Source organism: Hemibagrus wyckioides, linkage group LG08 (genome assembly GCF_019097595.1).
Source record: "Hemibagrus wyckioides isolate EC202008001 linkage group LG08, SWU_Hwy_1.0, whole genome shotgun sequence".
Classification (NCBI taxonomy): Eukaryota; Metazoa; Chordata; class Actinopteri; order Siluriformes; family Bagridae; genus Hemibagrus; species Hemibagrus wyckioides.
In genome coordinates this window covers 12,283,566-12,308,621 of record NC_080717.1, presented here as the reverse complement: position 1 = coordinate 12,308,621, position 25,056 = coordinate 12,283,566, and the positions used below count along the sequence as shown (strand labels likewise).

At 35.9% G+C, this 25,056-nt stretch overlaps 1 protein-coding gene and 1 long non-coding RNA gene across 3 annotated transcripts; one reads left to right on the top strand and one right to left on the bottom strand.

Moving 5' to 3' along the window:
- Window positions 1-828: 828 nt before the first annotated feature.
- On the bottom strand, window positions 829-7,559 carry LOC131358154 (uncharacterized). Its single transcript, XR_009205353.1, has 6 exons — window positions 6,492-7,559; window positions 3,533-3,582; window positions 3,377-3,433; window positions 2,938-2,976; window positions 2,599-2,706; window positions 829-2,171 (listed from the first exon to the last, which is right to left on the bottom strand). It is a non-coding gene; the product is annotated as an uncharacterized LOC131358154 (long non-coding RNA).
- A 130-nt stretch (window positions 7,560-7,689) lies between these two features.
- On the top strand, window positions 7,690-24,797 carry sil1 (SIL1 nucleotide exchange factor). Of its 2 annotated transcripts, none has more exons than XM_058397711.1 (10): window positions 7,690-7,758; window positions 8,011-8,119; window positions 10,469-10,586; window positions 15,130-15,229; window positions 20,298-20,403; window positions 20,503-20,691; window positions 20,910-21,031; window positions 21,149-21,245; window positions 24,123-24,287; window positions 24,421-24,797. In XM_058397711.1, exons 2-10 carry the CDS (start codon window positions 8,045-8,047, stop codon window positions 24,775-24,777), a joined length of 1,329 nt encoding a protein of 442 aa, XP_058253694.1. In that variant the 5' UTR covers window positions 7,690-7,758; window positions 8,011-8,044; the 3' UTR covers window positions 24,778-24,797. The 2 variants fall into 2 exon arrangements, with proteins under 2 accessions (XP_058253694.1, XP_058253692.1); XM_058397709.1 differs by having other exon boundaries at window positions 7,715-7,829.
- Window positions 24,798-25,056: the final 259 nt, after the last annotated feature.

Here is a 25,056-nt window from a genome sequence, read left to right as displayed (position 1 = left end):
CCTTAAAAAAACCCCTCTTCCCTCACTCTAGCTGACGTCACACACACACACACAAAATGAGAGAGAGAAAGAGAAAAAATGAACCAGCACTGAGCCATGTGTATGTTTATAAAATAAACTACTGAAAACAGAATGTAAAAGACAAAGAATAGAGCTTCTTTTGAATTGTTCCAAGCCTACATCCAGCTTTGTCATTCCCTACCTAAACCTGGGAAGTTTCACACCCTCACGTTTAAACCCTTGCTGAAACCCATGGAAGAAAGACTTTTTTGTTTCTGGGTATGTAACTGGACGCTCCTCTCCACTGAAGCTGAAGGCCGGTTTATTCTGTGCTGTGCATCCAGTATTTACTCAACACATAGTTAGATGCGTCCTTACAGTAAATTATTATTTTGCTTATTTAGTGAGACTTCTCTTTTGATGGAATACAAAATTCCTCATTGTAGCTGATTGTAAATTAATAAAAATTAATGAATGAATATTTGTTTTCAGTCCTGTAAACAGAATATTATCAAAGAAACAATGCTACTGATTTGTTAGTAAAATACATAAATGAAACAGGTTGACTGATTTGCTGATTTGATTTATATTTTTTCATTTACATTTACATTTCTGGCATTTGGCAGACACTCTTACTTGCTTTGTGTTATTGCAGTAAAATTTCTTTCATATTCATACATTCACAAACATATTTCTGATCAATAGTGCACAAAGAGTATGCCAAACTATTATTGGTTTTTAATGTGACAATAAATACTGATTAAATTCAATGCGCTTTCATTTGCATACAGCTTTTAACAATGGACATTGACTCAAAGCAGTCTCCCAAGCCCATGGCCAAGGGAAACAAGGTAGCCTCCCAAGACATTCTCAAGTCAAGCCTGAATAGGCAGCCTCCCAAGTCAAGCCCAAGCACAAGAGTGTCAAACCATGCTCAAGGCTGGGACCAAAAATACACACCTAACCCAGAGGCCAGCAAGGCCTTTCATGACCACTCCTATTTACCTTGTGGCAAGGACATCACTGTTCCATCTCCTGATTCCAGTGAATATATTGGCATGGTCTGCCATTAGTCCGACAAAGAGAGTGGCCCTCCGATTCCTGGCCCTGCAAGTACATTCTTTTTGGGCAGTGCCTACACTGGGAGCAAATTGTGGACATTTTACCCAGGGTGCTGACTTATGCAGCATGTATTCCTATTATCAGCACATGCTGCAGCAGTGTACATTTTGTTTTGGTTCATATTTTGTCTCTGCCCCTGTCTTGTCTTTGACACACTAGTGTGTCATTATTACTCTCACCTGTATTCAGTTCTTGCCTTGATTAATCCTTTTTATTTCAGCTCTTTTTTCATTGTTGATTCTGAGTGTTCATTCTTTGTTCTTGTCTTGTAATCCTGATTTTTGGTGTTCTTTTGTGTTAACGGATCATGAATAAGAATGTTAATCATTAGGATAATTTTATTGTAGATTAAGAATCTACACCAGAAGTTCAGGTTTGAAAGTTCATGATGACCCAATTTACCTGATCCAGTCAGAGGCTTCTTACACAACAGAACACAGTAGAATCAGAATTTAACATGACTGGAAACCTATAATGTTACATCTAATATTTCTACAACCTCTTGACAATTTTCAAATGAACAATAAATTAAAGCATAAAATCACAAAAAAAATGCATGAAGTTTTAAGAAAAACTATACATTAACTAACATTTTATTACATAAAATTAAAGCAATGATCATGCAATCAATACAATCAACAAGATAATTAAATATAAATATTATAAAGATTAGATGTCTACAGAAGCATGGGTATTTATTTAAATAATATTATAATGTCTGCTGCAATTTCAAATAAGATCAAATAATGAAATGTAAAGAGTGGAAATCAAACACATGGTCAAGAACTAGGAAATCACTTCCATAAATAGTATCACTGTTAAACATTGGCTGGAAACCAAAATGCTTGTCTATGTCTACATTATTAAATAAATAAAGAAAAAAAAGTAGTAAATAAGACTATTTTTTATGATTTCTAATTAACCTAGAATTTTCATTATTATGAAGTAGACATACTATTAGATTTTTGATGCACAGTTCTAATGTAATTAAAAATGTGGCGTGGAGATACTGGGGTCCCACACAGTGTCTGGTTAGTGCTCACAAGATTCTAGAGGAGAAAAAGAAATGAAAATTGTTCAAGACAGCCAGATGCACAGTTTCAGTAGGTAAATGTTAGGCAAGACAAGCTTATTTATAGTACATGGTAACCCTTTATATATCTGCAAAGCAAAAAGCAAAATAAATTATATATAGTAGTATGATATGTTTATACAGTTGAAAAATTAGCATTTTAATTATGTAAATTAAACATTTTTAATCATTTTATTAGAATGATGTTCCTTAATCAATTATTAGATTTTATTTTAATTAACTATTTGAACTAACAACTGAACAATGTAGCATGTAGCACCATAATAGGTGGGTTACTTAACTAAAAAAAGTCTATAATTATATTCTAATTAATCATACAAAAGCATACAAGAGAGTTCTAAAACTAAGAACTAGAAGTAAATGTAACATAAATCTATCATCACCTTTACTCTTTCAAGGATTCGACATGTTCTGTGTGTCCGTGTGTCAGAACTATTGCAAACCAAGTTTAGTTTGCGTAGTCCATTTTCAATTACTTGGTAAGTGCAGTTCTTTAAAAAATGGTAAAAATATATATTGTTAATATATATTAGAATAGAAATAATAGTAAGATATGCAAATGTACATTAGAATAAAAATTATAATAAGATAACCAAACAGATATTTTAAATTCTAGAGTTAGATAGATAGATAGATAGATAGATAGATAGATAGATAGATAGATAGATAGATAGATAGATAGATAGATAGATAGATAGATAGACAGACAGACGAGCACTTACCTTTGTATGGGGAAAGATGAAACATTGGCATTCAGATTCCTACAATGACAGAAAAGTATAACTCTCCATAAACTCTAGATTACTCCAGGTTGTTTAAACATACAGGCTTTTTAATATTGACTCACAGATTATTAGAAGACAATGTAGAAGCTAAAATAAAACTGACCAAAGCCTTGCATCCTAAATAAAAGAGTATTTCTCCAATAGGAATTAGATGCACATAACACATAACTCTACAAAAGATATGATCGGAAGGAAGTCACTGCAATGCATGTGAGAGGCATTCTATTATCAGATAAGAGCTGTTTGAAACACATTCACAATGCATCGGCTCATTATTTCAAATCAGACAAAAATAGTTGAAATATCTTAATGTTGAATTGTTTTTATAAAACAATTATTTAATCTTAACATATGTAAATTTGCTGAGACTACTTACTTGGCTCTTTGCAGTACTGAGAGCACTATTTGGCTCTTGGCAGTTAATTGGACAGTGCTATTAAGAACAAATATATAAAATATTAAGCTTTTAAAATTAGTAAAGTTTCTCAATATATATTTTTAATACATTGAATGCAGCAAGTGCATGACTTACCTGGTATGATTTTTCTATTTTTTCAATTTCTTGGAAGTCTATGTCAAACTCTGTTATTGGAGCAAAGTGACAATTTGCAATCAGTGACAACAAAAAGATGAACCTTGAAACAGAATTCATTGTTCCTTCTATAGCTTTGAGTTCTATTCACCCTGTGTTTTATCAGCTGAGTGATGCAGCTTTTAAAACTCCTAAATAGAAATTCCATAGGAGAGGGAAATTTCTTTTACTGTTTATGGGACTACAGTTATTTCTCATACTATACCCACAAAAAGGCAGTTTTACCCAAGTGATAAGGAAAGCTTTTACAATGCAATTCATACTCATGTTAACCACTTATCTTATTATTATCTTCTACTGCCTTGAATCACTCAGCTACAATTTCAGCTGCATCATAATGATGCTATTATTTCCACATCTCCAATGGGGATCTATTTGACATTTCATGTTTTACATTCATGCTGAATCATTTCTTTGGTGGGAGAATGATTATACATAGGGAGGTTTTTGCGCTGAAACCCAGTCTAACTATAAGTAAATCGGAATCTACATTTCTGAATAGCTGAGAAGTTCTTCTTTCAAAGGTCATTTGAATTTTTGATACTTGAAAATTATGTATCATTGCATGGTAGTACAGCACTGATGACTCACATTTAAAGTGTCAAGTTCCCTTCCAGGATGCATTTCTACCTCATATCAAGTGTTCCATCAGGATGAATTAGTAAATCAATGAATTAATAAAATTGTTTATGATTCCATTTACACTTAAATTAAAGTTTTAAAGATTTTTTTTTAAAATTAGGCCGTATTTAACAAAACACTGTTTCATCATTCTCCAAACAGCATTGTAAAACATGGAATAAAGTAGTTGAATGTAATGAACTATTTCTAGAATTTTCTTTTGGCTCATTTCAAGTTTTAAATTTTCTACTTGGTAGATAGTTTTTTGATGTTTTATTTTCTTTTTCCAAAATTAGCAAAATGTTTCATGCTTGAGCTTATTAAAAAAGGTCTAGGTTTAATAATAGTTTTAATAAAGTGGGTTTAATAATCTTATATTTAGCTTAGAAATGATATTTCAGCATGTTTGTGAATCTTTAAATACTATTTTCTCAGTTTTCACTTTTAGAGGTAACCAAACTTTAAAATGCTTGTGGTTGATATATGTGCTAAAGACAAACACATTTCAGCTCAGTTTCATTTCTAGAATGTCAAGAAATGTTGAGATCTCACTAAATAAAGGATTTTCCAAGCTATTATTCATTTTCTTTTTGTAATTTTTGTAATACATTTTAATAATGTATTTGTAACATAGTCCAAAATCATATATGCATTATTCTGAAGAAGTCTTATTTAGCTGGGACCAGTGTGAGCACACTTTAACCAATAATAGATCAAAGTTGTTCCATATCTCTGGTGGACATCATGAGTTTTTTCTAAGAAAGACAGGGAAAGTCCCTTCTCTACAAAGTAGAAAAACTGTTCAGCGGATTTTCTTTGTAATGACTAAGCAGTGTAGATACCCTGCATCAGTGTGGTAATCTTTTTAATTGTAGGTTAATTGTCATGTTTGCAATAATTATTTTAATGCAAAGTCAGTAATGACTTCAATACTGAGTCAGTCAAATAGAACAGATTATAATTTATTATTATAAATTATAAATAATCATACAATTTAAAACAGCTTCACTAAGATTAGCATAATAGTAATAAGGGAAGAATTATTTTCATCGTCAGATAGATGCAAATGCAGATTATCAACTTTTAATGACAGTTAACAATCAAATCCAAAATGTCAGGCAATCTCAAAATGGGTGAACAGGCACTAGTCAGGCAATCAACAAACATGATATCAATGGTAAGGCAAAGGCACAAAACAGAGGATAGAAACAAGTATGTGTGTGTATGTGTGATTGGAGACCGGTTGAGTGTAATCAATATCCAATCATTGTGAATGTAGAAATGAGTGTGCAATGTGGAAACGGAATCTGGTATGGCTGTGTTTGTTTCCAAATATTTCAGTTTGCAAAAATACTCTCTGCCAGTAAACACTCCAGATATTCTCCTTTACTTAAGACAAAAAATATTCCCCAAAGGCTTAATAAATCATATCTGTTTTCAGGTTTATACTCATGTGTTAACAGATATTTGTGTTGCAAAACAAAGAGGAAGGGGTTCTTTGGCATGCAAAAGAAACAATATGCAGTCCTGCCAACTACATAGGGTGTGTACCTACTGTGCTGTGCATTGTGTGAATGCTGATTATTTGGCAGAAAGGTGTGTATAGTTGCATAACATGGAAATAGTTTTATAAAATTCTTTTACAAGCTAAATCAAATTCAGACTTGTATTGTTTATTTTAGAGTAACACTGTTAAAATGTATATTGGAAGTGTAAACAATAAACATTTTCCAGGCTGCATCTAGTATTATCTGGTTGCATGCCAGTATAAAACAAGTTGTGCTCAGCAGTCTATAGTTTAAGACACTTTTGAAATGGGTGACTTGCCAGACTTCCAAAGTAGACAGATTGTGGGAGCCCACATCTGTAACTTTTACCGGCCAGCTCTTTGGTGTTTCAAGAGCAACAGTCTCCACTATTATAATTCTGTTTACAAAGCATAGCAGGACTTTATCAGTGAAGAAGAATAGTGGATAAAAATAATCAGAAATTAACGATAGGGATTGTCAAACACTAGGAAATATTGTATCCAAACAACTGCAACAAAGGTGACAGCAGAACTTAATATCCACCTTAAAGACCATGTTTCCACAAAAACATTCGCAAAGAACTTTAGAAAAATTCCAACATCCATGGAAGAGTTGCAATTGCTAAACCATTAATCACAGATACCAATGCAAAAAAGAAAGATGGTGTCATGATCATGAAACAGATCATGAACATGATCATGAGACTGGAAATAATATACAATGATATGGTCTGATGAATCACAGTTTACCTTATTCACCACAGCAGGTCCAGTTTATTTATGGAGAACCCCAAAGGAAGCATACAACTTGGACTGTCTGGTTCCAGCTGTCAAACATGGGAGTTGGACTAAGAAGATTTGGTCAACCATATCTAGGCTGCAGTCCCCATCATTATCCTACACTGTAGTGTTACTGCCAGCAAGTATTTGGAAATCCTAAGTGATCAGGTGCATCCAAATATTGTTTCCAAACAATGACGCCATTTTTCAAAAATGGTAATGCGCCCATACACAGAGCCAAAACAATTTGGTTTGAGGAGCACCAGTATGAACTTCAACATCTGCCCTGGCCAGCTCAATCCTGACTTGAATATCATTGAACCAATGTAGGACATTTTAGAGAGAATTGTGAGAAACAGGTTCCCTGCTCCAATCTCTCTGTAGCAACCAGAAGATATTCTGCTAGATGAATGGTACACAATTCCATTAGAAGATATTCAGAAGTTGTATGAATCTATTCCAAGAAGGCTGGAAGCTGTATTAAATGCAAATGGTAGTCCAGGATCTTATTAATAATTAAAGTAAGAGAAATTACATATTTCATCGGTGTTCAAATTATTTTTCCAACCCCTGTATATATCAGTAGGTGAGGTACGACTGAGTTGCATTTTTAAACAGTATTTGATTTTTGCCTATATATTTGGTTCTACATAAAATAGTTCATAATGCTAAATGCAGACGAGTTATAACACTTCACTACTTTCACTGAGAGTTTACATGGTTTATAAGCATTCACATATGTTTTTTTCCCCCACTTCTCAGCATTTCACAAAAGACTATATGTATCCTTGCTATCTAATGACAAACACGGACTCGCATATCTCAATTAAATCTGGTGTGGTTCATGCGACAGTCTCCTACACGCCAGTCTGACGTCACATGCTGATACGAATACCTCCTTGAACGACGTCCAGAGGCACATAATTTACAGCGTTTGACAAACACCCTTTATTCAGAGCGACATCACATGCTGAGCCTAGTCTGTGTGTGACACTCTAAACAGAAGTATTTTACGAAATGCACTTTTGTATGCTTTGAGTATAAAAAATGAGATTAAAAAACATGAACAAAACCGCAAGCATCAAACATAAATCGTGCCACTTGCCAGATAGATTTCCCCCCTACAAACATTCCCCCATAAGCATATTAGTTCGGTAGGTGGCGGTGAAGCACAATAAATTATCGTCATAAAAGAGGACGAAGAAGAAGGACGAGGAAAAGAAGAAATTAGTGTAGCGTATGTGGCTTTTAGTAACAGTCTGCACAAAAGAGATTATCCAAAATAACCTGTGTTCTTTCTATAGTTAGGTATATACGCTGTTGAAACTGTGTTTTACTCAAATATCTCTTTCTTACCCGGAAAAAACATGATGGCGTATTTAAAAAAAGTGCATTTCCGGTCATATGATTGGTCCAACGTTTGCCACGTGAAGCGTTTGGATTTGTCGTGCAACCTCTTGTAATGTTTACGTTTTTGTTAATCCTACAGGCATCAGCAAAACCATTTTACTGCTATAGTCACAATGAAAGCTCATTTCAGGATAGTCGTAGGATTCATTGTGCATTTAAGTGTGCTTATCTGTGGCCACACTGAAAAGGTAAGTACCACATCATATATTTGTGCATTGTATGACGGGAAGTACAGTGTCCAGTCAGCAAAACCATGAAGCAACAAAGTAACACCTTTCATTGACCATGACGAATCACCTACGAATGAATTAATTTTGAGTAACGCAGCACTTCCTACTTTTAGTCACTGTACTTTTATTCAAAGATTGATTAAAGATTAAAGTTAAAGATTGATTCCTTTTTTTTAAATTTATTTATTTATTTTTTAAATTTTTTTTATTAAAGTTCTTGGTCCTTTATTTTCTCTTATGTTTTTGTTCAAATGGTAAATATTTTGAAAATTTCTATTTGTAGTATATTTTTAAGCTGTGGCAGTAATTACATTACTTCAGGTTAAAGTAATTAAGAATGTGGGACATTGGGGACTTTAGATTATAATGCAGGAAGACCAGTACCCTCAGTTTACTGCTTGAAGTAGAGAGCCTTCATCTGGAGAGAAGTAGTATAGATGCTCTGGCATCTGTACGATGTGTTAGCACACATCTTAATTCCATGTCTGTAGTGTCATCAAATATGACAGCCTTTGGCTTCGGTTAAAGTTTTTCCTTCTCCTGTCTATATTTTTTCCTGGAGCTGGTGGGACTTGTCAAGTCAAGAACTTGAACTATTGTTGTGTGGCAGGGTGCATTATTACTGAGTAGGTGTAAGTAACATCTGCATAAACAGCAGGACCCAAGTAGGACATTGCCCAGTGCATCACACTGTCTCTGGCAGCTTGCCTTTTCCCAAAGTGCATCCTGGTCCATCTTGAAGGTGGACAAGAATCTTGTCGTTGAACGTGTTGGACACTGCTGAAAGGATGATCAACAAAGGGCAGTGTCTGTGGAATGTGCTTCTTTTAAGCCAGATTGGTTGGGATTTTGGAGGTTGCTCTCTGAAAGATAGAGATCCTGTGTGCCCGAGGATTTTAGAAAGGAAAGATAGAAGTAATACCATTCTGTAGTTGCTGATGTCCTTGGGATCCAGAACAGGTTACTTCAGAATGGGAATAACCGTTGCTCTCTTGAAGGCAGATAGTACATGGCAAGATGTTATGGAGCCATTTGAGATCATAGTAATAAAGGGGAGGTAGTCTTGTGTCATGCTCTGAAGCATTGTGGAAGGGATTGAATACAGTGGACAGGTGATAAGATTGCAGGATCTCTTCTGTTTCAGGGAATCCTGTGTTTGTGTACTGTAGGGATAGGTAGGCGTGAAGGTCTGGCAGATGTTTTTTGTAATTCGTAGCAATAGGTGTGGATAAAACCTGAATTCAACAATTAGGCATGAAATCCTCATTTGGAAACTCAAAATTGTCTAGAATGGCTTTATATAGTATAGCATTAATGTTTTCTTTCAGTAAAACTAGGGGGCCTCAACTGAAACCTTCTGCACTAAAAGGGAGCTCCATAAAGACATGGTTTGTCAAATGGTGAGGGATTTGAGTGGCCTCTACTGAGCCCTGACCTCAACCTTCAAGATAAATCAAAACACTGATCAGCCTTTTCATTCAAATAAGTGCCAGAACTCACTAATGCTCTTGAGGCAGAATGGGCACAAAACCTAAAATCTAGTGAAAAGACTTCCCAGAAATGTGGAGGCTTTTACAGCAGCAAGGGGGAGGAACCCATACTTTGAAATGCGTCAAGAAACACAAAGGTGGCAATTATTCTTGTAGAACAACATAGATTAGAAAGTAGTTCTGACTGTTGTTCATGAACAACATGTTAATATTAATGTGCACATTTGCACACAAGGACACTCATAATAATAGTTTGAAAATGTGTAACAAAATAAATGTTGAAATGTTATAAAATGATACTCATGATGTTTGTTACAAAACATTTGTTAAACATTTTTTAAAAAGCGTTCATGTAGCAAGTGCACTGTAACAGTCACTGTCTTTTGCAGTGTTTCCCAGCACAGGAAAGTCTTGAGTACAGAGAATGTACATTATCCGTTTTCCTGGCAAATTTTATTTATTTATTTGTTTGTTTGTTTGTTTTTTGAGAGAGAGAGCACAAACAGAGAGAGATGTTCAATCATGCAAACAAGGGAGAATTAGTGAGCAAGAAAAATAAATGTTGAGGGAAGGGCTGTTTGAGCTGTATTGTGGCTATAATATCAGTTAAAAGGAGCTATCTTGTAGGTTTCACAACATGAAATCCAAATATTAAGTGTTAAAATGCGAACCATGTCATTCATTAATAAAACATTGTAATTGTTGGGGATGGTAACCCTGGACATGCTTTTTTTTCATGCACCTGTCATGTTGTTCCTTATGTATTGTGTATATAATGTTTACATACAATTACATGTGTATCCTATGCATTGTACAGTTTCCTGTAGCCCTTACAATTGTAGACGATGGGACTTTTAATAAGGCAGAGGATGCTCAGGATCCTAAGGATTTGGATGTATTTGATCCAAGCCCCAAGTGGCAGACTCTCAAACCAGGTCAGTTTTGGTTTCTCTTTATTTTATTTATTTTATTTGTCTTGTTTTGTTTAGTTGTTGTGTCCATCTGCTTCATTATAAAACAGTCTTTATGTAACCAGATTAAGTTTTATTTTCTTTTTTTGGTTGGTTAATATTTATTCTTCACTTGAATTTTCTTGGTTTCTATACAACTGAAGGTATACCAACACTGGTATACCTTGCAGAATCTGGAAAATTGTAATCATTTTAGAGAGATCATAAAAATATTATAATTTTAATTCCTTATTTAGTATGACCTGAAAAGAGCTGTTTCAAATAAGGTGCATATAGTCTTCTAGACAAATTAACAATTGAATTTACACAAATGAACCAATTTAAAAGTTTACATATGCTTGATTCTAAATACTGTGTGTTGTCAGATGATCTTAGCAGCAGACTGATGAGAATGTGCATACTGACCACCGCTGAAAGTGCCTGCAATGGGCCTGTGGATGGTTGGCTGCATGTGCGTTGCTTACTGGGGGAATTGATAGCCCCAGGATGCAGTATGAAAAAAAGCCAGCCAGGACTTAAAGGGTCTGAGGATTATCTAGAGTATGGAGTAGAGTGTGGTAATTGTCATAGTGTATCTGTGCTTGGCACATTGAACAGAACAGAAATAATTCATGAGATCATGGAGTTCATGAACATAGACATCATGAGCACAGAGCATGCCAACACGTATTCATGATATATCATTGACAAATAGAAATACCTTCTTATTATTTCCCCTTAATTAATACTAATGCATAACAATTGATTTTCTTCTGAGAGTGGATTAAGCAAACCTTAGGCTGTAAATAATTAGCTGGAGCAATAAATATCAATACATAGAAAGTCCGTAGGTAGTATATAATGTTTGATTAGAGTGTGATAAGAACAGGGATTTATGCTATTTTCTGTGTCTACATATGGGTAAAAACAAATGTTTACCACCAAGTATTTCTTTACAATTCCTGTTTTTTTGTGGGTGGGAGGTTGCATATGCCTTAGACACACAATACTGGTACCAGTGGATATTCCCAAGCACAGATTTCACTTTTGTCAATCATTTATATTTATGACATTTGGCAGTTCCCCTTATCCAGTGTGACTTGTGCTTTGAAGTCCTCATACTGGTTTAGTAAAACAGGTACTAAGAGTACTATCAGTGTAAAAACACAATACATGGATTTTCTTTTAACTTGTGCACTTCCCAATGGTTGCAGCTGATCACAGTGGGAGATGGTGCCTCTGGGGCAGCAAAAGAGTTCTCTTTGCACTTATGGATTCAGAGAGGATACTTGACTGTACTTGTCTTAGCCTCAAAGATGGTTTAATTGCCTGCATCTGCTATAATTGTGGAGGGGAAAAAAGCACAATTAAGCTTATACAACCAAAATATAGCAATTGCTCAGCAGATTCTTTAGCTTCATCAAAAGACTGGCCAATTTGGATAAAAGAAAATGAAATACAAAGAGTGAAAATTACTGAGTGGGTGAGTTACACAGAAGTGAGTAAAATAGTTGTTAAATCAACACTTTTTAAAGTAAGGAAATTCTTTGTCTATGTGGTAAAACCCATCAAGATTGATTGATTGATTATCAAACAGATTTGTCTTAGCTGAATAATGAAAAACGTAAGTCACTCAAGATAAGGGCCAAATGCTGTAAATGACAGAAAACACATCTTGTAATAATGCACATACTGGGAAAAGGACGTTTAATAAACATTCTAAAATAGAAAATCTTAACAGACTGAGCACTCTTATCTATAGAGTGCAAGCATGGAAAATTAATGAAACAAATAGATGGAAATGGGGAAAGAGATGTCTGAAATAAAACAAAGAAAATTTGGGACTTGGCTTAAAACATGAATGGCAAGGATGGAAGATCCCAAAGAATCAAGAATCATGGCTCTTCATTAACAACAAAAGAAGCAATTTCTAACAGCAGAGACATTTGAGAGACATTCTTCAATGGAGAACTGCTGCCCTGACTTCAATACAATGTAGAGACAACAGCACCGATCCATCTTTTAATCAGATAACATGGAAACCATATAACAAGCCTTTCAAGAGGGACTTTTAATTAAATTCACTTCATTTCACATGTATTTGTATAGCACTTTTAATGACAAAAAATGTACAACAGTTTTAAAAGAATATTTAAATTTAGGATATGAATGATAGATTTTTAAAGTGTGTTATCAATCCTTCTGAAAAACATTAGCCACATATGGAAGTCAGGAAATGTACCATTCCACAGGAAAGAGGCAATAATCATACCCATATCTAAACCAGGCCAAGATCTTTCTGACCCAATCAGTTATCGCCCTATAGTTCTGACTAGCTGACTCTTGTGAGGATGCTTGGTTTTACATGCAGAAAAAGCCCTTCTCAAAAAGAGCATATTATATCTGTGTTTATGAACTTGGAAAAAGCCTGATAAAACCTAGAAATATCTTATAGGACATGTGCATTAAATAGGTTTTTACTAACACTTGTTTTTGTAGATCTTGTACGTTTTGTCCAACATAATAGGAATTTAGGAGTTTTATCACCTTTACATAGACAAGAACTTAGGGTGCCAAATGAAGCATCCTGTCAACATAAAAAGCAAAAAATATTAACGGTATTAGAAACTTATCGGACCCAATTTATTCTGCAGTCTTTGTTGATGGTTCATGAATGTAATTGAGAAGCAGTTGGATTTGAATTGAAGTTTGCCTTTTCTGCATCAGGACCCAGAAGTATTTTATGTAAGGTTTTTTCATTTCATATTTGAAATCGTTATGAATAGATATCTTTGAACAATGGACAACATAAAAATATTATCTAAAATAAAATTGGATTTGCAGATTGTACTTCTAGCTAAATGCAGCTAAATGCAGACCAGCGTAACCCAGCTTATTTTTTACTTCTTTACTCGGTACCCTGCAACTACGGGAAGCCACATCCAAGTACACTGGTTCCTTTAGGAACCACATAAAAACCCCATGCTAGCACAGACGCATACATGCCATATACCACCTTGGAATATAAAGAAGCTGGTATTTTACTCAAGAGAAGATTATGAACCACCCAAATTTGTTTAAACAGCAATTCTTAGGTATAAGATGCCTAGACCTAGGATGGCAATCATGTCTGCAGCTGCAGTGCATGGACAACATTGCCTTGTGCCAACATTGCCACTGTTTTTGCAGGTGAGATCTGTTCTTTGCTATAAGCTCTAGAGCAGATCTAGAGTGGCACTTTTTTGTACAGGCTCAAATCCACCCTCCAGGCTCATTAAAGACTGAACACCCCACAATTGTCAGTATTCTAGCAAAAGTGTGTTCTTTATAGAGACAAGATTTGAACATACTTTTCTGTTGGATACCTTGGAATATTGGGCTGCTAACGAACAAGCAGACACTGCTGCTAAGGAAGCCCACAAACTGAGAATTAGTAATTGTCAAATCCCAGCATCATATCACAAACCTATAATATACTATAAGTTAAACCATCTATAATCGAAAGACACACAAATCAATTCCCCATTCAATTCAGTTACATCTTGCATATACAGTCTAATCATTGAATCTACAAATGATCAGACTGTATACGTAAGATGTGGCAAGACATACATTTCACGAACATTCTGAATGCATGGTGAAGAACCACCTTCTGTAAGATAAGAATGAATTGTTTTTAACAACACTAGACCACACAAGTTCACAAAATACTTTTTTTATTTTTATTATTATTTTTTTTAATCAAATCTTACTTACGAACATGGTATTAAAAGCAATAAATAAATTCAACACATGTACACTCTGGTTTATGGCAGACACTGAGATGACAAACAAAGCACACAAGCAGACTATCTTTAATCACACTCCAGTGACAATAATCACACATTAGCTGCAGCAAACTATGCACCTACTGCTAAAAATAAATACAAATGTTTGAGGGAAAAAAAGTTATAAAAAAAGTAATGCTGCAAAACATTCTTTTAGGCAGATTGCATCTGGTGTTATTATTAAAGACAAGAAACTGGATGGTAATGATAAAAAAAAATATCAGGCAAGTAGCAGTCATGGTACAAGTGAAGTAGCTTCCTGATGTTTTAAGGGACAGTGGAATGGAAAAAAGAGATGCACAACAAAAGCCTTAAACATTCCTGTAAGTACAATTGATTCAATAATATGTAGGTGGAAGGCTCTGCAAACCACATACAGTGATGTGTCAGTTACCTTAGGTTATGAGACTAGGGAAACGAAGATGAATGATGCTTATACCATTGTGAAATTATACTTCTTTGGTAACGTATAAAATGGTATCATATAAAATATTATATGTATGTGAACATGACTATTAGATTTTTCCATCACGTCAGAGCTTTCATTAAATAATAGAACTAACTCAGATTCTGCACCCTTGCATGAATAATACTCTACAGCTGATAGACAGCTGTCAAACACTTTTTTTGGTATACCTAGTGTTTAGAGTTTCTATTTGTCATAGTAACAAATTATTGTATGTGTATTCACATTTTTACAGGTCAAACTGTTACAGCAGGTTCTCATGTCAGGTTGAATCTTCAGACAGGGCAAAGAGAGGTCAAGCTTGGAGATGATGAATACCTGCCAGATAGAAAGAGGTATGAAATAAAAAGTTTTTATTAGTGACTAGTGGCTGTATGGCAACAATACTGTTATATTTCCACCAAGCATTTTTCCCCACTTTCTGCATTTCATTTTTCAGCTTGCATATTGCCTGAAGGCCTATTTTTTCACAACATGCTCAAACAGAGGTTCAGAAATCCTCCAAGAAGATGGGAGAACCTGCCAGAATGACACATTTAAAAAATACTCCCATCAATCCGTCCTTTCTGTTAGAGTGGCTAAATGAAAGCCTGAAAGCCACTCCTAAATAAATGGCAGGCACTTATAGGATTCTGGGGACATCAAAAATATTCTCTGGTCTAAAGAGACAAAAACTGAACACTTTAGGTTGACATACAAGCACTACATCTGGGGAAAACTGCTCATCAACAGCTACTCCCCAAATTCGGTTACCATTTGTTCAGTGATGGGCAGTGATGTATGTTTTGGGGGTGGACAATGGAAACAAAAGCTAGCACGGTAGTGCAGTATAAATCTGTTTTCAGATTTGGGATGTCCATCACAAAAAAAAAAAAAAAGCAATGACAGCAATGACGGGCCCTTGCACTATGGGCCATCACTACATGGTGCCATCGCCGCCCAGGCACATCAGACACAGTGAGCACAGTGGGTACATGCATTAAAAGGGGAAATACCAAAAGGACAAGAGTGACAATTTGGGTATAATGAAATAGATCATAGCAATGTCCAGTGATGTCCAAAGGGACAGTGACTCTCCCTCTAAACTATATTACTATAACAGTTTATTTATATATATATATATATATATATATATATATATATATATATATATATATATGTGTGTATATATATATATATATATATATATATATATATATATATATATATATATATATATATATATATATATATATATATATATATATATATATATATATATATATATATATACACACATATGTATATATATATATATATATATATATATATATATATATATATATAAATATATATATATATATTCACTATATTGCCAAAAGTATTCGCTCACCCATCCAAATAATCAGAATCAGGTGTTCCAATCACTTCCATGGCCACAGGTGTATAAAATCAAGCACCTAGGCATGCAGACTGTATTTACAAACATTTGTGAAAGAATGGGTCGCTCTCAGGAGCTCAGTGAATTTCAGCGTGGAACTGTGATAGGATGCCACCTGTGCAACAAATCCAGTCATGAAATTTCCTCGCTCCTAAATATTCCACAGTCACCTGTCAGCTGTATTATAAGAACGTGGAAGTGTTTGGGAATGACAGCAACTCAGCCACGAAGTGGTAGGCCACGTAAACTGATGGAGCGGGGTCAGCGGATGCTGAGGCGCATTGTGCGAAGAGGTCGCCAATTTTCTGCAGAGTCAATCGCTACAGACCTCCAAACTTCATGTGGCCTTCAGATTAGCTCAAAAACAGTGCGCAGAGAGCTTCATGGAATGGGTTTCCATGGCCGAGCAGCTGCATCCAAGCCATGCATCACCAAGTGCAATGCAAAGTGTCGGATGCAGTGGTGTAAAGCACGCCGCCACTGGACTCTAGAGCAGTGGAGACGCGTTCTCTGGAGTGACGAATCGCGCTTCTCCATCTGGCAATCTGATGGACGAGTCTGGGTTTGGCGGTTGCCAGGAGAACGGTACTTGTCTGACCGCATTGTGCCAAGTGTAAAGTTTGGTGGAGGGGGGATTATGGTGTGGGGTTGTTTTTCAGCAGCTGGGCTTGGCCCCTTAGTTCCAGTGAAAGGAACTCTGAATGCTTCAGCATACCAAGACATTTTGGACAATTCCATGCTCCCAACTTTGTGGGAACAGTTTGGAGCTGGCCCCTTCCTCTTCCAACATGACTGTGCACCAGTGCACAAAGCAAGGTCCATAAAGACATGGATGACAGAGTCTGGTGTGGATGAACTTGACTGGCCTGCACAGAGTCCTGACCTCAACCTGATAGAACACCTTTGGGATGAATTAGAGTGGAGACTGAGAGCCAGGCCTTCTCGTCCAACATCAGTGTGTGACCTCACAAATGCGCTTCTGGAAGAATGGTCAAAAATTCCCATAAACACACCCCTAAACCTTGTGGACAGCCTTCCCAGAAGAGTTGAAGCTGTTATAGCTGCAAAGGGTGGACCGACGTCATATTGAACCCTATGGATTAGGAATGGGATGTCACTTAAGTTCATATGTGAGTCAAGGCAGGTGAGCGAATACTTTTGGCGATAGATATATATATATATATGAGAGAGAGGGAGAGAGAGAGAGAGAGAGTCACCCAGAAAAATGTATACACATGTATACATTTGTATGCAATGTATACACATTTCAGGATTTAAGAAATTATTTTATACAAAAATTTGTATAAATATTGTATTACTAAATTTATTGCTATATGTTATAGATTGATTTATATGATGATATTATGATAATATTATGATAATATTATTAATATTATACTAATATTATTTACATCATACTATTTTCTTTTTCTGAAGTGTATATACATTTTTTGGTTGACTCTGTATATATGAATTGTGAAAATGAAGCAATATTGTAAAAAAATTAAAATAATGGGATAAGAGCCTCTAGTGGACATAGTCTAGTACTGCAGGAGTCAGGTGAAAATAGACTAGTCAATGGACTGATAAATGAAAAATTTGTTGTGAGCCATTTGAGCGTCACAAAATCATGAAACTAAGCAACCAGTTGTTCGTTCTATTTAAAAGCATTAGAGATTTCTAAAAGTGAAACACTTCCTGCTGCCAGTTGGTGGCGCTATGACTGACACTGACGGTAGTCATGTCCATGTGATCAGCTTTCTTCTCTTAACATAAAGTTGAGGTTTGATGTACATCACACAATATACACCGAAGTTATTAGCCACTTCCTGTTTCCTTTTATTCGCCATAAGTTTAAGGGCTCCTCACGGCTGAACCATTTGAGATATCAAAAATACCTTATCAACTTTAGATCCTCAATGTCTTGAGATCATATTGGACCCTGTTTGGTCAAAATCATACAAATCCCCTAGAAGGAGTATATCAAATTCCATTGGGTGCGTTTTTCAAACATCCCAAAATAACTGACTTCCTGTTAAGCAGATCCCATGACAGGTGGATGAATGTCATTTAGCTCAATGAGATCTAAATGTATATTGCGTCTCATGCATATACGTGCAAGTGAAGATGAGCTGTGCAGTTATATTTCTGACAAAGTTCCAGGGGGCGCTGTGACAGCCCTGTGCCACGCCCGTGGGCCAGCCACACTGGACTTTCTCATACCCATTTACACTCTCTATGGGAAATATTTTTGATCATTAGGCCTTTCCACTCATAAGATATGAGAAGATTCATTGTCTTCTATTATGTTCTCATGTAAATCATCACCATAGTAACACGATTCAAGGTATCGAAAATTCCTTCACCGTTTCACATCAGCCATGTCTTGACATTATTCTGACTGATTTTGAACCAAGTCAGGTGAAAGTAAGGGAGAAAATATTAGAGATTTCAAAACGTGACACTTCCTGCTGCCAGTTGGTGGCGCTATGACCGAGACTTACAGTTGTCATATCAGCGTGATCAGCTTTCAATGCTTAACATAATCCTAAGATTTCATGTAGATCACGTAATGTACACAGAAGTTATTAGCCACTTCCTGTTTTCTTTTATTCGCCATAAGCTTCTCACGGCTGAACCATTTGAGATATCAAAAATCCCTCATCAATTTTGCATTATCAATGTCTTGAGATCATTTTAACCTGGGTTTGGTGGTGGTTGTATCAGTTCCCTAGGAGGAGTATTTCAAATTCCATTGGGTGCGTTTTGCAAACAACTCAAAATAACTCACTTCCTGTGGATTAGACTTAATGACATGCAGTGTGAAAGTTGTTCAGTTCAATGAGATCTAAGTGTGTACCAAGTTGTACATGGATACGTGCAAGTGTGTATCAGCTATGCAGCAAGATGTTCCAGGGGGCGCTGTAACGGGTGTGTGCCACGTTTTTGAGCATGGTAAGGGGTCCAAAATGCCACGAAAGGTTGGAAAAAAAAAAACAACAATCTTAAATTCTAACGAAAACAATAGGGCTTCCGCACCTACGGTGCAAGGCCTCTGGCCTTGCTCCTTCGGTGCTCGGGCCCTAATTATCCATAGTCCTTGCTATGCCCATGCTGCTTCAATTACATCAAATCTGGACTCAGACACAGAGCAGATGTTTACTGTGACCCAGAACATGCATTTAATCTGTAAAGTATGCAACAAATTGAGGGGTCTGAGCACTTTCCCACCAAGGAGCAGACTTTATAGAACACTTCTCATGGCATGTTTTCATTTACTCTGGTTATGAACTTACAAAATAGTTACCTTGTAACAAAATTACAGATTTCATCAGCAAGTAAGCTACACTCATTGAGAATTCCAGCTGCTCTATCAGGCAAACAGGCAGCAGAAGAATCTTTAACTAGTGAAAAAAATCCCCTGCACAACAGCTTGTTATATCAAAAACTCCAGGATATAGGCATACCAGTTTTCAATCAAAAGAAGCCAACAAAGTAAATACAGAGGGTTTACCACAAGATGTAAAGCATTGGTGAGCCTCAAAATTAAAATGGCAAGCTTAGAGTTAAATATCTACAAAAGCCTATACAGGTATGGAACAACAATCTAAATCTGTATGGCTAAAAATCTCACAATAATATTTTGTACAATATTTTGCTTTAATTACAGCACACATTTGCCATGGCATTGTTTCAGTAAACTCTAAGATCTTGTATTAATGATGGGCAGGTCATTCCAATGCTTAAGGTTTTCTCCAGCACATCTAAAACATTCTCAAGGTCTAGAGTCTGTGGTGGCCAATTTGTGTGTGAAAATGATATTTCATGCTCCCTGAACCACTCTTGGCATGATGGGTGCATTAATAGAAATTTGAAAAAATTTCTGTCAAATGGCAAAATTGTGTCATGATTGTGTCCAGGCAGAGGATCCCTAATGACTTTTCATACAAATTGATCACAGCTATGTTCCTTTTCTCTTTAAGCATGCAAGGATTGCGTAACACGCAGACCCCTTTGTTCACATCTCGTGAGCTAAAACAGGCTCTGAAGAAGTTTAAAGATGACACTACGAAAAGGAACTCCGAGCAGGTAAGCTAATAATAATGGCTTAATAAACATTTTATCGTATTAATCGTTATTTAATTAGTTTTTAATTTAGTTAACTTAGTTATTTGATTTAATCATTAGGGTAAAGAGTCTTCACAACCTCTGGTTCGTTCCATGGATGAACTCAAAAGAGACTTGGCCATGTCAGACTTACTGCTGGAAACAGATGTCCAGATTATGAGTAAACAGTTGTCCAAATTCAGCAGCACTAACACTACCATTGACCAGAGGGTTGCTGCTTTACTTGACTTAGAGTACCTTGTTCATCAGGTGATAATTTTGATTTATTTATTATATTTCATGTATTATTAAAATTTTAAAAGGAGTTTAGAGATAAGAAATAAACTTTTTTTAACTAAATAAACTAAAAGAATTTAATTTGCATTTTGGTAATTAGTGGCTAACATTTCAGCCATGGTTGCATTTTTTTTTTTTTTTTTTTTTGGTAAAATCAAGCATATCACAATTTAATTTATTTTGTATTTTAGGTGGATAATGCACATAATCTGGTGTTTATGGGTGGAATAGAGCTTTTAAATGGTGCCTTAAACAATACAGATTTTAGACTTCAGGAAAGTGCTGCATTTGTCCTAGGATCAGCTGTTTCTAGGTATGACAGCAAAACAGTTTTGGCGCTATTTTGTTATAAATTAATATGAAGTATCTATTTAATGAAAAGAATGACATGTAATTTAGTTATGGCCTGGTGATGGTTTTCTGTTTTCAGTAACCCATCTGTCCAAGATGTGGCTTTAGAGTCTGGCACTTTACAGAAGCTGCTGACTATGCTTGCAACCCCACGACCAATGTCGGTTAAGAAAAAGGTAATTATCCTTTGTTGATGAGTGTTTACACATAGCAGATTTTTTAATGCCTATTTTGTCACTCAGCATGTTGAACATTTCTACTGTGTAAAGCTATTTGCTTTCATTAGACCTTTCTGGCATGTTGGTCACCCTGTAGGTGTACAGTTCCTCATCAACCCTTGATCAGTGATCACGTAATTGAGATATTGTTGCAGTGTGATCCATCAACCAAAAATTATTTATTAAAAGTAAATTAAGTTAATTATTAAAAGTACAAGATGTTATGTTTTTTTCAGTACTGCAACAATTTTACTTCTTTTGATTCCATGTATACGTTGTCCAATTTGTATGTACGGTCTATAGCTGAAGCAAAATGTTTGTCCTGCTAGTCAAATCGGCATTTGCAAAGTACTTAGCTCAGGCAGGAAAAGTCATCAACTGACATCAGAGCTGAAATTTGGCAGATTAGCTTCCATAATTAGAAAAACATAGTATTGAGCGCTTAATAGTTTTTACTTATGGGATATGCCTAAAAGTTTTTCATGTATTTGGTTTGTCACAAGTGCTTTAGCATTTAGCATCAGTTGCTATTTAAGCCCTATAGGTACAGGGGGACTCTGTCATGAAAAAAATGTAACAGCAGTTAAATTTACAGATTTACACGACAGGATTCTTCTGAAATTTTCAACTATGTATACCAGGGGTGTTGAACATATGGCCTGCGGCCCAAAACTGGCCCGCTAAAGGGTCCAATCTGGCCTGCGAGATGAATTTGCGAAGTGCAAAAAATACACAGAAGACGTTAACAGCTAACTGTCAAAATGGAATTTGTCCACTGGTGTCGCAATGGCAGCAATGCGCGATTGATGCACTTCACATGCTTAACCCAAAGAGGAGAAAAAACAACAGTGCAAATCAAGCAAACTATCCATATTAAAGCTGCTGGTAATAAATTTCTTTAGCTCAGTGGTTTGATAAATGCCAAATTTGCCTTATCTTTATTAAGATCCGTTCTACATGCTCCTTTGCTATCAAAATTACTCTCTGTGTCGCCTTCAGTACCCCAAATGTCTGTCAAAAAGGAGAAAGTTAGACCCAGAATTTTCCAAGAAAAATGAACTACTACTTATTTATTCTCGGACATGAATGGGAAACCTGTGTGCTTGGTGTGTATGCAGCAAGTTTCAGTGCTCAAGAAATGAAATATCCGGCCACTATTCGACTCATGGTGAAAAATACAACAGCTTGCAAGGACAACTAAAAACAGAGAAGATAAATGAAATGTTAGCTGGTCTGAAGACACAGCAGTCTGTATTTACCTGTAGCTGAGAGGTCTGTGATGCAGCAGTGAAAGCCAGCTACCTTATTGCAAGCAAAATAGTTTCAGAATCAAAGCCATACTGTGAGGGTGAGCTCGTGAAAACATGTATGCTGAAAGCTGCAGAAATCATGTGCCCTGAAAATCGACAGGCCTTTGCAAACATTAGCCTGTCAAGAATCACTGTGGCAGAGAACTTTCGGCAGATTTGGACTGGCAAATGAAGCACAAAGTTAAGTAATTTGTTGCATTTTCAGTTGTAATTGATAAGAGCACCGACATTACAGATGTTGCTTAACTGGCCATATTCATTCGTGGTGTTGAGACTTTGACCGTCATAAAGGAGTTCCTTGAGTTAGCAGGTGTTGTGACGCAATTCAGAGAGAACGTACAGGCTGCAAATGGAGGACGTGATTTTTGGACTTTTCACTGTATTTCGCACCAGGAGACATTGTGCTGGAAATCGTTAAAAATGGATCACATCATGCAGGTGGTTGTCCGAACTGTTAATTTAATCGAGCCAGAGGTCTGAATCACCGTCAGTTTGACAGCATTCTGAGTGATAAAGACATTACCTATGGCCTGCCATACCACACCGAAGTAAGGTGGTTAAACCGAGATGCCATGCTGAAGCATTTCTTTGATCTATGAGGACTATCTACCTCTGTGAACAGGTTTTCTTAGTTATGAACATTAATAAAACAAACCCACACTTGAGGCTTACAAACAAGCACTTAAATGACATTGGCTGCTACTCAGGTTTTTTACACCTGATATTGATGCACTTGTGAAGGCTAAAAAATGCCAAGTTTCAGGAGCAAGCTAAATAGTGAGTCTTAGTTGTTTTGATCATAAAGTTAAATAGCCTACTATATTTTCCAGTTCCAGATGCCTGTTACTCAATGATTTGTGCCTTGTAGATCCAATGATCTGTAAGTTTTAATGCACATGTGTAGCCTTAGCTGAGGCATAATAAAATGCACTTCATTTTCTTAATAAATTTCAGTTTATTCAGGTTATCCATATTTTTTATAAAAAGATAGTTTGTTAAATGTAAACATTTTCATAATATAGTTTTACTTTTATGTACCAGACAAAGAAAAATTTAGAGTTTTCATTATTTATTGGGTATTATGCTATTATTTTACTGGTCTGACCCATTTGATATCAAATTGGGCTGTAAGTTGCCCCTGAACTAAAATGAGTTTGACATCCCTTATGTATACTATTTATTAATGGGTTAGAGTTGAAAAGTTGCAGGCATACTGTATTTGCTGTTTTAAAGTTGATATTAGAACACTGATTTCTGGCTTTCACCTTAACAAGGGCACAGTCTGTGTTGGGAGATCTTCCAGAAAACATGTATTATACATTATTTTACTTCATTGTGCCTAGCCTAATGCTTATGTATTACAAAATGTGTGCATTCTATAAAGTGATCAAAAAAATTTACATTCCATAGTCACAAAGAAATCCAGTATTTTCTAGAACAGTCTTAACAACTATACAGAGGCATATTCTCTGTAGAAAAACTGAATTGATCATCCTTTTTCATCCAGATTTTTTTTTCTGATTAGGTGTTATTTGCAGTGGCAAGCCTTTTACGTCACTTCCCTCCTGCTCAAAGTCAATTTGTGAAGCTCGGTGGATTGCAGCTGCTAGTTGAACTTTTCCAGGCACAGGGAGCCGAAGTTCTTCGTGTGAGGATTATCACATTGCTCAGTGACCTGATTACTGAACAGGTCATTATTATTGCAAACTTTACTGAATTGTCTTCATGTGCTATCTGATTATTATATATAAACCTAGTATAACCATGTGAAAAAGCCTGCAACAGAACCTCATAGATTTTTAAATTGCTATTATGTCTTCTAGGATATGATCTCCCAAACTGGTATAGATCCTCCCTCAACTCAACAGGAACATTTCCAGCAATATAGTGACATCCCACTGTTCCCCATGCTTGTAGAGCAGGGGTGGTGTAGCCTGGTGCCAGAAATTCTGGGCTGTCCCAATCATGACTGGAGGGAGAAGACTTTGCAGGCTCTCCTGGCCTTGATGCCCCACTGTCAGACTCTGTATCTGCAGAACCCTACTCTGAGCACATCTCTTGGTTTTCTGCAGAAGCAATACCAGGAGCTAGCCTTTGGAGAGAGAACCCTAGGAGAGGATGATGGATACTTTGGTGAGATTTTGGTTCTGGTGGAATCTGTAATGGTGAAAATTCAATAAAATATTCTTGTGTGTATGGGCATGATGCTTTTTTGCTCACTACATTTGTAATCTGGCCATTATGTACTAGCCACCAGCTTTCTTAACAAGGTGTTTCTGACTTGGTAAAATGGGTTTTTATACACTGCCTTGGCAAAAAAAATCACACACTAATAATTTGTTGGACTACCTTATGCTTTGGATATGGCATACATTCACTGTAGCATAATTTTGATAAGCTTTTTCAATGTCACAACATTTATTTATTTATATAAGTATATGTGTATGTGTGTGTGTATA